Raw genomic sequence first — 14952 nt, forward strand, 5'->3', positions numbered from 1 at the left:
GAAAAACAGCTGTGAATATGAATATCATAAACAGTAATGCTGATATTAACAACAGAACATGAGCTTTTTAAAAAAAATAAAGTCCAGCATACAGTCCAACTGATTTCGTAGAAGGAATTCTTATAGATACAGAAATAAAAAAACTATAACCTCACTATGTGAGAGTTATATGCAGTACCCTTATACGCCTTTGAACCTGTACGGTGCTTTAACAACTGGAGGAAATGCAAAGAATTTTAGGAACACATGACTTTTTGGATATCAATGTAGCAAAATATGGTCATAACACTGAGTTTGCAGCTCAACACCAGAATTTGTAGTTCTTTTAGTTGTGCAACAGGAGTTCATGAATGGATAATTTAAGTAAACACCAAATTTTATTTTTTAAAAGTAAATTTTAAAATAATTTCATCTAGGGTATTGCTAATTACAGTTCTAATAACATTAATTATGAATTATCTTCTCAAAATGTTCCCAGAAAAGAGAAAATAAAGTTTGTTAAACATGTGAATTGAGAATTTCAATGAATTAATTGTTCTTTAGAAAAGAAAGTCCGAGTTTCACATAGCATCATATTTTCCTGATTAAATGAATACTCATATAACAACCTTGAATATTGAAGTATGACATCTCAACGGGATGTATGATTTTAAAAAATAATATAAATCCAGAGTTGACAGTAGTGGTATTCCTTTATCCATAAGTTAACACTTCTTAAAATCTACACTGATTTTTCTATAACCAAATATTTTGCTTATAGACTCTGCCATATCAGTCTTTGAAACAACATATTTATCTTCTTAGATCTCTAACCTTTCAGTGATACATGCAGTAAAGCACTTCAATTAAGTGAATAAAACACACACCCAGCACCCTCAATATGGAGTAAAACACAAGTTTTACATCAGTAACAACCAATACCATTGAAAAAAATATTAAAATATTAACCTTTCACTTGTTTCATAGGGATGAAGATTTTCAAGACACGTTTTAAATATAAGTTCACTGACTTTATAGTACAACTCCAAATTAAAAATTATTTCAGTAAACTACCTAACAAATCTCTGACAATATTTGTGTGATAACATATACTAATAAGAAATCATTTCACCTACTGAGAAACGGGACAGGACCTCGGGTCACATGAAGGAAACAGTGACTATTTTAACCCAGTACTTCAGTCATCTAGCCCAGGTAGTCTGGTGAATTTAATTTCCACCATTAAAACTCTCTCTTTCTCTTTATCGCTAGGAAAATGAAACACCTGTATATGTTTAAAATAAGGGAACCTCTGAGTAACATGAACTGTTAAGAAAAAAAGACTACAATGTGTGCTCTAAGTCATTTTTTCATCATTAAACTTATATAAAAAATATAAGATATTGCAAGTAAGTTAACATAAAAAGTACTAGTAAAGATTTCAATATGATCAAGTGTTTAACCTAAAAAATATTCTAAAGACAAGGTTAAATAAGTCTTCCTTTAACACATGAAATACTATATTTTACTAAGATTTTTAAATTTTCATTTTCTTCCTTTGTCCCTTTGAAAAAAGGTATTTCTAGGACTCAGTCCGTTCTTTTCATTGGTCATCTAAAATCCATTCATTCACTCACTCAGCAAAAGTAGAGTATACGCCATGAACCATCATAGCTAGGTGCCGGGAATAGAACTCTAAGAAACAGATTCTTAGGATTCAGCAAACTGCATGTGATCAAAATATTATTCCTTCAGTAAAAGGAGTATAAAAAGAGGGGGCTTCCAATCCCCGGTTTTGGACAGCGCTCTCTCTGTGGATACCTTGTTCTATGCTGCCACTCCGCACAGGCACCTGGGGCAGCTGCCTTCCCCTGCGGCTGCTGAAGGCCACGTCCACGGGCGGGGACCGGCTGGGGCTTCCTTGCCGGCGCATTCTGCAGGCAAAAGACAAAGGGGAATGAAACGATGAAATTCCAGGAAGCGCTGACAGAAACCTTTCCCTTCCTCCTGTTCCTATTAAAACAGACATAAAACCCCTAACTGGCCCTTCGGAAGCAAAATCAAATACTTTCAACGATCTGTGTAAAAGGAACAACAGAGGCTAAAAGAGACAGCGCCACATCTGCCCCACACACGGTTCTGTGGAACGAGTTCCTGAACTGAGCAGAACTGGACGCACTTCTCGTTGACTTTCTACGAAGTTGTGTCTTTCCATTAAGTTACCCATTTTGGGTAGTGCTGAACCAAATACACCTACTTACAGCCTCTGAATCTCAACAAGGTGGATAATTCAGTTAAGAAAGGCTGTTGCCTAAATTGCTGCTAAGTCTACATTTATATCTAGAATTGTTTGTGCACGATAAGAATAGTTCTAGCCTTACACTTTTATAAACTACCATTCACTTGTACCTTATTTTTAAATAGGAAAAACCTTGAAAGATATTTAAACAAATAGCCTTGGGCACATGCTATGCAGTGCACTGGTGCCAGGGTCGAAACCACACATCGAAGAGTGTGCGGCCACACGACCACCACACAGGGCAAGGCTGACCTCGTCCACTGGCAGTAAGCTCTTTTTATCTAAAGGACTTTAAAAGACTCTGACATTTTACTGAACACATACGAAAGGTTTTTAAAAAATTCCTCTTACACTTTTTAAAGCAAATACACATTTAATTCCAGGTAATTTCTTATACAGAATTTCACATAATTAAAAAAAATATATATGAATATGCCACAAACAGATGGAAGGACATAACACAGCCAAATTTAATCTTCAATGGTAGGTAACTGGCAGGGACTACAGAATACCACCAGCACAGTGAAGATAGATGGAGGAGTAGAGGGTGTGGGAGAGGTTTAAGTGTCACAAAGGAAGGATTAAAAATATGGGGTCATAATGAGTGAAAGCATTGAGTGCTAGGGAAGGTACACCACCACACCAACGCCCGGAGGCAGGACACGAATGCTGGGCTGGACACTGAGTAGCGACCTTGTCAGAAGTGGAGAAGGTGGCGCCGACCCTCCAGGGGCAAGCTGGTCGACAGAACACAGTGCTCTGACACTAGAGTGCTCACTCGACCGGGAGCGAGTGGGAGGTTTTCCCCTAAGGACTGGCTGATCAGTCGCTCTCAGGGCTGCGTATCCCCTTCTAGAAAGACATGGTGGGAGAACCCTAAAACATTAGGGTCAAAAAAGATCTTCAGTCAGCAGGTTCACATTAACTTTGATACCAATACATCTGTCCAAGGAAAACCTGGTTACTCATACCACAGTGATTTTGAAAGCCAGAAGAAAACCCATCACGCAATTACTGAAATGGAATTCAAATCAGACTGACCAGTTACCACAAAGGTGCATGCCGTGCAGTTCCTAGAGGCTCATGGAGACTCCTCCACTGTGATAAACCTCTCATAGGTGGCTCAAGGGCAGAGACTCTGTCTCTTGTTTTTTTCTGAGCTGTATCTCCAGAGCCTAGAACACAGCTGCCTGGAGACAATGCTCACTGAAGTCCCCTTGACTGAGGGAGTGAATATACCAGAAGAACCAAAGCAGGGACATTGCAAGCACTGCCTTCAAGAAGACACCGTGCACTGTAGGGCTCTCTGCATATTTTACAATGTTCGAAAGTTTACTCTGCAAAGGAAGGCTATCTAAACAGGTACGAAAAGGAAGGTGTCTTCTGAGGCGAATGTACGCAAGAAATTAAAATGATCCGATGGGACAAAGGGTGTTTCCTCCTTGAACTGACTAAATGCAAATGGTGACACGTATCTTCTAAGATATAAAATATGTGAAAAGATACTTGTCCACATATTGACAGTTATCTCAATGTAGTGTTCAAAATTATTATAAAGCCAATTTATGAATTAAGGATTAAGAATTAAAAACTGCTGTTTATATATATATGCTTGCTCAAAACAGATACATGCTTTTGCCTTTTTCATCATTTTCAGTGTGTATTTTAAATAAAATGCACATTTAAAACACCTAAAATGCATTACTTTTTTTACAGCACCAGAAGCAATGAAATCATACCTCATCCTTTTAAAAACGATGCTGTAAAATTCCCGTATCAAGCGACTGAAAGTGTGAGCGTAAAGAATAGACACTGATCACTGGAAGGACACTATTGAGTGCTTTATTCATCTTGTATTTGGATCGACCATTTTTCTTTCAAGTAAAATGATCTTCACAGCTGTAATTATTTTGATTCAGGGTATCTCCTCTGTTTCAGAACAATAAAATGGGAAAATGTCAGCTTCTAAAGAACAAAAAGGTACAACTTAGGTATTTAATAAATGTGTGTTTTATCTTCTTGAGCAACGCTTTATCAGACCTAATGCAGATCCCGAAACCTGGACTGTCACCTCGATTTCCAAATTAAAAGAAAAAGAACTGACAGTACTTACATGTTGTCAATATATCTACATATTAACACAGTCCATTCACTCTGAGCTGACTTTTCACATTAACTCAACTACAGAATTAATTCATACGGGAAGGACTGCATGATCACATCTTTTCCAAGGACGGGGAATGAGTTTCTATCTATCACTCTTTAAAAGCCATTGTCTTGAGAATAAAGTTCAGGCAATCCTTGTTCAGAATACACTTTCTAAGTGTGGTTTGAAAACCGAATACCACAGTTTTCACCCTAGTACTACAGAGAAATTTCACAGATCTTGCAATTTCACTAAAATCTCGCTTTGTTCCTTAATGCAATTTACAAGCACTGCAAGGACTCCGTGAATGTGACGTGAAATGTGGAAACTTGAGGTGGACCTTATGCGGCACCAAACTAAATGGCAAAAATAGCAAAAGCAATTCTGGGGGGAAATAAATGTCTTTCTCGGTGAATATAACACAGACAGAGCCTCTGTGACTTACTGTTGCCAGCTCCCGAGCCTGGGTGTGCAGTGTGGAAAACAGCTTGTAGTGTTTGAGGTTAAACATTGAGCACCAGATCTGCTTTTTCATCGACACAAACTAAAAGTCCTTCAATAACAAATCAGTTCCTGCCACCAGCCAGACTATAACAAGTACGAAACACAAAGCGGGCACAGAGACCACCCCGCCTGAGGAAGAGAGAGGAGTGTGCTGGGGAGGCGGAATTACAGGGAGGGAACTGAGGAGACTGGAAATGCAGAACGTGAAGGCAGAGGAGCAGGTTCTGGAGACGAGAGGTGATGGGGCCAAGGACAAGAAGAAAGAACTGACTGAGAAATCCTGAGGTACAGGAGTGAAATGCGGGCGAATCCCAGCTGTGGAGCTTTGATCTTTTCAGCGACATGGGATGTGCTGAGAATATAAGGATCTAGAAGGAAGGAGACTAAGAACAAGCATTTTATAGAATCAACAAGGGGTGAGGAGAGATAAGCAGAACGATGGCAACCACTGCTCACTGAGCCCCAGTATGGAGCCACCTGTATCTGCCGGGCACGGAATGTGTGTGTACATATGTACGTGTGCATGTATGTATGTACGTGTGTGTGTGTATACACACACACGTTCTTTTCTTGGAGGTGTTCCTGTTCCTATTTTATGGACAGGAAACTGAGGATCATAGATGGACTTGCAAAGAGCCAAAGAGCTAAGGAGTGGTCACGGCAGGACCCACGCAGACCTGCCGAGCGCCCGTGCCTACTCCCTCTGCTGTCTGCTGAGACGGGATCTGCTTCCGTGTCACGAGAGGAAAAATGGCACATCCCTGGATGTACTGCTGCTCTTGTAAAACACAATATAAATATATGCGCAAGTATCAAAATGTTTGGCAACTTTTAGCAGAACTGTCTTAAGAGTTTGTAGAAACTAAATATATGGAAAATGGCATGTAATGAATACCCACTCTGCTATATATATCTATAAATATCTCATATTTTTTAAACAAAAAAATTAGGCTTCAAGAGCAAAATTGTAATCCAAACCTAAGTATGCCTGAATCTAGTTCATCGTCTTCAAATGGATATCTAAATATTTATACTGAGTCCAACCCAGGCCCACTCTCTTCACCTAAGACTAGTGTTTTGACTTCAACTTAAGTAAAACACATTCTCATCAAAACCTTAGGTTGTTGGTCAGACATTTCTATAGCTGCAAATGGACTTGCAGTAAATTGCTTCTATTGCAGCTTAAAAATATAATTTGGTTTTTTTTTAATGACTTGTTTAGGGATGGACATGCACATGGTACTTAAGGTCAACTGTTGAAAATGGTTCCTCCTCTACTGGCCGTTACAGGCCTACACGGGCTCTTTCCAGTAGCACCAGCACAACATAAAATGGGTGCTTCACCAATTCTAAATACTCGTCCTGACAGAACGTCCCCAGTTGGGACACAGAGAGCAGGCTCCACAAGAAGAAGAGTCACTAGAGCTGTACGCAGAATGGCGCCAGCAGGACAGAGCTGAATTCACAGGAGGGTGAAAGGTCAGACTTCATCTTACTCAAGAGCTCCCCCAAGAATCTGAAGCCCTGCTTTAAATGGCACCAAGTCAGAAATCAGTGCTGCCTGTCTCCTACATATAATTGGTCACCAAATCTTTCAAAATATTTTCATACACGGCTCAGTATCTTACTCCTTGAACTTAGCACACACCTTGGCACATATCTGCTAATTGAATGAATTGCTGAATTGTACAGATTCTATCTTGACCAAGCCTATCGTGACAGCCTAGCTGGCATGTCGAATCTACGCTTGGTTCTTTCAATCTATCTCACAAAATGTTGTCCAAGTGATCTATAACTTTGGAACTCAAAACCAATCATCACCGCCCATGTTTAAAGCCCATCGACAGCTCATGGATGAATAAATCAGAAGTTGACATTCTGTAGCACGGCCCACAGGTCACGCATAACAACCTCTAAGGATTTTCCCAGTTTTATTTTCAGGCCTCTCTCCCAAATCCTGAGTCCTATTCTCCCTCCCAATATGGGGATGGATTCCTCAGACTCAAGAGGGTATTTCAAGGATCTGTGTTTTCTCCATTGTTTCCCTGTCATGGAATGGTCTATTCCTCATGTCTACTTTCATATATCTGGATTTAGTCCAGTGACACCTGTTTATGAAAAGGCTCCTAACTCATCCACACCCCCTCTTCCCTCGTTCTCCCTGAACCACGTGCAGGCCCCCAGTTATTATACACCATGGTGACCCTGGGAGGCGCTCGCTCATTGACATCTGTGGCCCCTATATGCTCTCAATAACTTTTGGATGAACAAATATATGTTAATTAGACTTCAAGTGTTTTTTTTTTTTTTTTACAGCTATGTAAAAAAATATGTCAATATCTTGCAACTAAAAATACTCAAAAAATCTTCGGAGTTGGAAATTGCAAACAACGGTCGATAATCCCTTATAGTTAATTTTACATTAACTCAGCAAATATCTTTGGTTGTAATACACAAGTAGAATCTTAGATTATCCATTTGCAGAAAAGAAAATTTTTAAAAGATGACGTCATTCAGATAAATAACAGACACTAAAAATATTTGCATATTCTAGGTACTATATTCATTGGTAACATTTAAATGATCTCAGAAACAAAATATTAATGTCCTATTATGTATATAGGAATGAGTATGGGTCTAATCCTCTTTAGCAACCGCAAGGATCACTAAGAGAAATATATGATATCTGCCTTAAACTCTAAGATTTAAGGGCTGCCTTCAAATTACCCTTCTCTTGTTTTTTTGAACAAGACTATTCCCACAGAGGAGAGCTATTCACGTGAATGTCTGTAAACATCACGATCTGTGATTATGAGCTGCTCGTGTGACGTGACAGAGAAGGCCCCCTGCACGCATCAGCGGAAGTGAAGATGGCCGCCCAGCACAGCACCGAGCCTACCTTTCTGCATCAGAGGCGGTGCCTTTCCTAGTCTGTTTTTGGATGCTAGATCTTTCAGACTTTCTGGAGTGCCTGTGGAATGAAATGTTAAAGAAATACAAAATATATGATGAATAAAGCTACAGGAATATCATACAATGATAAAAGCAACAGACATGAAAAATGGCAACTATCTTATCTACATGGTTTTGTCAGTAAATACTTTTTAAAATTAAAAAAAATAAAAATAAAAATCAGAACTGGTGCTGCGTGGAAGACACAAGTTGCCCAACAGGAGACACAAGAAGCTGACACTCTATTGGGACAGACAGGTCAGTCTACATTGAAGCTTCAACACGGATCCCTGCTGAGCAACCCGCCTCTCCTAACAAGTGAACAATTCCACGGGGACGTGGTGATGACAGATGTGATGACAGGAATGGTGTCGGTGCTGAACGACCACAGAGGGGGACGTGCTGCCTACTTTTACACGTTGAAACTTGATGCTACAAAGATTTTTTGCTTCCCCAACAAAATTATGAAGAAAAGATAAAAAAATGCTATAGTGAAATATGTTAGACATAAGTATTTTAAATCAACTATTAAAAATATTTTTTAAATTATCATAAAGATGCTTCTATAATCATGTAGCATTTTAAATGCTAATCATATATCACAAATAAAAAAACTAATATAGTTTCCAATTCACTCTATGTTCCAAAAATACATATGTACACTGAACACTTGGAAATCAAAATGCATCTTCCCATAGAAATAATGTCTATATATTGAGCTCACCTCCCGAGGTAGCTTACACAAAACCTAATAACCTAAAATGTATCTGGACTACTGTATTGTTTGAAACAAATATAAAATATTGTGGTCAAGAAACTCATACATAAAAAAACAGAGAAACTATAAAAACGAATGTGTAATCTCAATAACTGTCAACAATTTATGCTTATTTTTCTTTCCTGATATCACTTCCTTTCTACAATGTTAAGGAGACAACCGTGTTTTTTTAATTGAGATATAACCGACATACAATGTTTTATTAGTTTCAGGTGTACAAACAACATCTTGACAGGAGATTTGAGAATAGTGAGAAATGATCACCACAGTAAGTCTAGTTAACATCCATCACCACACACTGTTACAACTTTTTTTTCTTGTGATGAAAACTTCTACATTCTACTCTCCTATCTTCACTCTTTTTACCTGTTGATGCCAGATGTCTCGAGGGTCCAGCATGTGCAGCCCCGTTAGGCACCAGGGACACACACCCCGGCACACACAGAGTCTGCCTTCACAGAGCATACAGACTTCCAGGGCTGTTCATCTCTCCCCATCTCTCCCACCATTGCCAAAAACTAGGCTTTACTATCATATAACTAATATGTAACACTATTTTGTCCCTCAAATTCAGAATCTGGGTTTGAGCCGTGTGTTCTGCCTTTGGTACTCTGAATCCCATTCTGAGGAGATGGAAGCAAGGCAAGAAAGAGGAGGGAGACATCTCTCGTGAACCACTTTCCTTTACTAGCTGGAAAAGAGGATTTACTGCAGGATGACCCCATGCCACACAATGAGGGAGGCACTGACTTCTTCACCCTTCATGACAATCCTGTAAGAAGGTGTCGCCTTCATCTTACGGATGAGGGAACAGGCCCAGGGCCAGGCCACCGGGTCGGTCAGCAGCCATACTGGGAGAGAGTCTGTCTGGCTCCTAATCTGCTCCTGTCACACACTGGCCAGCAGAGCGGTGGAGGCGCCCACTCTGACGCGTGCCCCATGGGTGCACCTTGTGCAAGAAGGGGAGAACCATGAAATCTGGTGCGGGCCCGGGAAAGCACTGAGAGAGAACCCCTCTCTGACACTAAGGGACTGTTCTTATCCACTCTGTTGACCACGTGGTTGGCAGAGAGGGTCACAGGGAGCAGAGAGTAGAAGAGCTCACAGCACACGCCCGAGATCAGTGGGCGGTGGGTGTTGGGAAGGGAAGAAAGGCACATACACAGTGGGAGATGCTGAAGGAGGGGAGGAGAGAGGCAGAGTAAGAGGGGCTGCAGGCCCAGTGGGTATCTGAACTCAAAATACAAAGTGGTCTGTCATTCTGGGAAATTTACTCTTGGTCCCAGGAGTGCTCAGGGACAGGAGACAAACGTTCCTTCTGTCATCTTCAGCAGAGTGAGAGCCAAATGAGAGCACAGGGTGTTAGGCCAATCCGTGAAACTCACTGTCACTAAGGGTTTTCACTCATTCAGTCATTCAGCAAACATGTGTTGGGCTGTGTACATGCCAGGCACTGTTCTAGGTGCTTGGAACACACCTGAGAATAAAACAAAGATTTCTGCCTTCAAGCAATGTGCATTTTATTGAGAGAAGGCAAAAAATAAGCACGAAATAAAGTCTCCACCAAGTAAACTATATAGTATGTTAGAAGGTGATAAATGCTAACAACAACAAGACATGAACCAGGGCTGGGAGATTCAGCCCTGGGGCGGACTGGGGCGGGTGCAGACTGCAATCTCCAGTAGGATGCTCAGGGAAGGACTTGTTGAGTTGGTGGCATTTTACCAGAGACATAAGGAGAGGGAGTGAGCCATGTGTCCATCCAGGGAACACACGTCCCAGGAGAAAAACCATCGAGTGCACAGGCCCAGGGCAGGTGTGCACCTGGTACCTTGCTTGAACTCTAAAATAATATACACTTAACTGTAATAATCCAGCATAAAGCAGGCATACAGAAGAAAACAGAAAATTCTGTCTTTTCTACCCCAAATCCTAAATTACAGCTATGAATATATTGTGTTTGAAACACAGCTCTTTCTCGAAATAAACAGAGGCTTGTGCTATGTAAACTGGGAAAGCTTAGAACTATCATCTACATTCACATACTGTTGACACTATCGATCACGTAACCGTAAAACGGATCACAGTGAACGAGCTACCTCCCGCCCTACGCCAATCTCTCTACGTTCCTCCTGGTCAGGAAGGCGTCTGTTTGGGTTGTCACTGTAACCTCATGCCTAGAACACAGGAGCTTCCCAATAAGTATTTGTTGAATGGATAGTTAAAAAAAAAGTAATATTTTTGAGTATTATACTGGAATTTGAGAGACTAAAAGTTACAATAAGTAAAATACTAGGGCTATAAAATTCAGTTTACATCAAATAAATTTAGAAATAAAACTTTGCCTTGTTTTCTGGGCGTCAGTAAAACATAAAACATCATAAACAAGAAATGCCCTCGGTTATTGCCTTAGGCATAATGAATTGTCAGTCATTATTACTGGCCCAAGGTATGTTTATCATGAGGCGACGAGGCAGCCAGATTCAATTTTAGTGTCTTATGGGGCACTAGAATTCAGTCAGTCCATCTACAACCACCTAACTTTACAGATGAGGAAACTGAGTCCCAGAAGGTTTAAGTGACTTGTCCAAGGTAATATGGGCTGAATTAGTGGTGAGGACACCACCATGCTGTCCCCATGTCCTCAGGGCCCCTGCCCACTCTGCCATCCAGTGACTCTGAATGACTTGATGTTAATTAGATGGATCCCTGGGCAGAAGTGAACAAAAGAGTTATAGTGTTTCCATTGTCTTATTTATTTTGGGTTTTAACATGCTTTTTGTTCTATTAAAATTTTTATCATTATTTATTCAGAAAGAATGTTTCTTTGGTTTAGATATGCAAAAGCCATAAATCCTGAGTATTCCTTTACTTTACAACTTAACAGTTGTATAATTCTGGCCTTACGCTTCCTGGTTCACAGGGCACAAATGAAAATCTTTAAAAGCTATAAAGATACGTTCCAATGTAAGGTATAACAATAATTAACTTATTATCAAATTGATGTAAGAGTAATAATCAGGGAAGTGGGGGGGTCCCTAATTAAATTTAAATTTTTGAAGTTTCATTTTTAATTATTATTCTCTCTCTACTAACTTAAGTGTGAAGATTCATAAAACGTATTAATGAGAAGAAAAGTAATTGGTAAAACCTATTTCTGTGCTTTCTTTTCCTCTTCAATAACTAAATTCAATTAGAGCAATTCCCTGAAGACACTGGCAAATACGCCTTTTCTGAAGATGCTACAATTCTATTAAACGGTAAAACTAATATGCTAATAAAATAGTAATATTACTTAACACTATTTTTATAATAAAACAAAAATACAGTATGTTCTGCTTTGAGAGAATGTAATAAAAATCTCCCACATAATTTTTTAATTAAAATTAACACTGATATCATAAGAATATATTTGTACATATTCTGGCTGACTACCTAGATGGCTTAATGTGGAGTGCAAATGTCTATCATCTTATTTCCTCATAAGTTTGGGAAGGAAAAATTAAATTTGAACAGAATCCACCTAAATAAGAAATATATGCAGAAAAGGAGGATGTATGCAATTAAGATTTACCCTTTTGTATACTATTGATATTTATGCTTATGACTATAGCCATTAAATAAACTCACTAAGCATTTTATCACACAGGTGCATTTCCTTTATTCAAATAAAGCACATGTCTGAAAGGCACAGATAATAAATGACGTTACGAAGCAAACAAAAACAATTAGCAACGTCCTGAATTTCTAAGTGGTTCTACGCTAACTCTTCATCCACCTGGCAACCACCGTGAATTCTGGAAGTGAAAAAGTGGGTGATTTCTTTATTCCAGAAATATTTTCAATGGAGAAAGAAGATTCACTCATTCTGAACCAAAAGAAACCACTTGATACTTTGGTCACAGTTTCTTACAGGCAAGTAGCCGCAGCCAAGTGGCAAGTGTGGGAGACTAGACAAGTGTGGGAGACTAGACAAGTGTGGGAGACTAGACAAGGCTGGCCATTTGCAAAGGAAATTTGAGCAACTTCAGCAGAAGGACTCAGGAATTAATCTTAAATATAGTGGGATGCTTTACTTGTTCCAATAATTTAGTTCTAGAAAACAGGGTTGTTTTATCAAATGTTTTCAGTATTTATTTGTGACACACCAACGAACTGCATCCTTAAAAATGTCATGTATATTGATGCAAAAATATTCTCAATCAAAACACTAGAGTCAGTAACTTCAAGCTAATGAAGTGTTAACATGCATCTCAAAATGTACCAAATAAGAATATATTCTATCACCTCATACCCATTAGAATGGTCACTATCAAAAATAAAAAAAAAATAAAAAAAGAATATATTGCATTTTCTTGAAAAACCATTTACCAAAAATAGTTTAAAGCTGAATTAGATGATAATAATAAGCATCATCATCACACTTTAGGACACCTGACTCCACTGTGAGCACCCAGCTCAGAGCCGTGATGCTCTGGGGAGGATTAAAACACCGTTCTTTCTAACTTGCTCTCACAAATTTTAGTTAATTTGAAGCCACGAGTAGATCTAAATTTTATTAAGATTCATAAACAGAGTTACATACATATAGGATCATAAAAGTTACTATTTATATAGCAAAATAAAGCCATTTACAAAGAGATACTTTGTTGGTGGAATGATTCTTAAAAGTCTCAATATTTTTAGTAATGAAATTGCAAGGAAATTTTCACTACAATTTTAAAGTCAGAAACATTACCTGGGGTTTCAAATTTATGTATTTTGTTCCTCATCATCATTCTAAATATCCTACAACTTCTAGAAAATATTCCTAGATCTAGATAAATATACTTCCATGTTAATTCCAAATAAATCTATCGTACCACTTGAGATGACACCAAGATTGCTTACTGTTGAAATTAAATTATAGAGAGATAGTACCTTAAAAATTGTACCATTAAAATTATATAAATTTTAGAATATTTCCAGGCTACCAGTGACCTGGGGCAAAAGCCACCTGGTGCCCAAACCCTGGTGAACATTTGCTGTCTCCAAATCTGATGCCACGTTCACTTCATTTGCCAATTGGTAGAAACTTCTGCATGCTGATAAATAAATACAGCTGACAAGAGGTAAAATGTGAGTGCTAAGGGCAGCCGAGCGGCTGACATGGTTACCTGTGAATTTAGCATCAGTTGATGCAGTAATTTCTCTCCATTTTTATGGGCACATATTGTTGCAATATTTTAATAAAAGTTTACTGTAAATAATTTCCTGTTCCCTACAGTAATAAATCATTGTATCAAGCCACTTGAAACGTATTTCTTTTGGTTGAATATAGAACTTATTTACACATATGTCATAACAAAAAAGTAAAAAGTATGTTCAGAATTATATTTCAGTTAGAATTTCCTTTAATAACCTTACCTAAAATGACCATTTCTGCTCCTAAAATCTATCCTTAAAGTTACAGATATAATCTATGAAATCAAATAACATAATTAATTCATATGTGATTAAATGACAAGTTATTTTCAACTAATCTTCATCTCAATTACGTAAGAACTGAAACTATTATTTGGATTTCCATTTTGCTTAATCTATGCCCAGATACACCCACATTTATATTCACTACAAAATCATCCTACTTAATTTTCCTATTCTCAAATAGTCATTACATAAGATGAAACCCACTGACTTACCTGCTTTGGAATAAATTCAAAGGCTTTCCAGAATAGTCTTTCATAAAAGGAAATCCTAAGTTCCCTGATGGCTAGGACTTTGCTTGTCCTATAACTGCTGTGGCTCTGGCCCTTAGAATGGTGTGCACAGTAGGGGCACGATAGATATGTGTTGAATGAATGAGTAGGAATGTGGTCATAATTTTTATTTAATTTATCAATTATTTTATATTTTTATTTGAAAATACTTTAAATCTGTAATAATTCTAAATTGAAGATTTTACTATTTTTTATAGTCCCAGAACTTCTATCCTAGAAATCAGATAGTAGCAGAAAGAATTAGCTTTAAATTCCAAATATGTAAGTCATATTAAGAGGTAAATGTCTTAAAGATTAAAACAGGATAAAATATTCTTAAAGCCATCATGAAATAGCCTGTGGCCTTTTCCAACATTTGTAAAATGACTTATTAATTTTTTTCTGAGTGACAGTGTTTAGCTTTTCTTTCAAATTGAAATCCTGAACATATCTGACGATTTACAGATACAGAAAACAAATTGCACCACTGCTAACCAAGGGCACAATTCCTCTGCTATACACACACTAAAAAACAGATAAGAACCTGTATGCTGGC

The 14952-nt window shown here is 38.3% G+C and overlaps 1 protein-coding gene across 1 annotated transcript in view; it reads right to left on the minus strand.

The window, feature by feature from the left end:
• The window catches only part of RIMS1 (regulating synaptic membrane exocytosis 1), a 445223-nt gene that overhangs the window by 96345 nt on the left and 333926 nt on the right, over positions 1–14952 (minus strand). The window contains 3 exon segments of the mRNA XM_058554050.1: positions 1801–1913; positions 2972–3154; positions 7828–7899. Coding sequence (XP_058410033.1) covers positions 1801–1913; positions 2972–3154; positions 7828–7899 — 368 coding nt within the window.

The sequence above is a fragment of the Diceros bicornis genome, chromosome 14 (assembly GCF_020826845.1).
Source record: "Diceros bicornis minor isolate mBicDic1 chromosome 14, mDicBic1.mat.cur, whole genome shotgun sequence".
In the NCBI taxonomy this organism is placed as follows: Eukaryota; Metazoa; Chordata; class Mammalia; order Perissodactyla; family Rhinocerotidae; genus Diceros; species Diceros bicornis.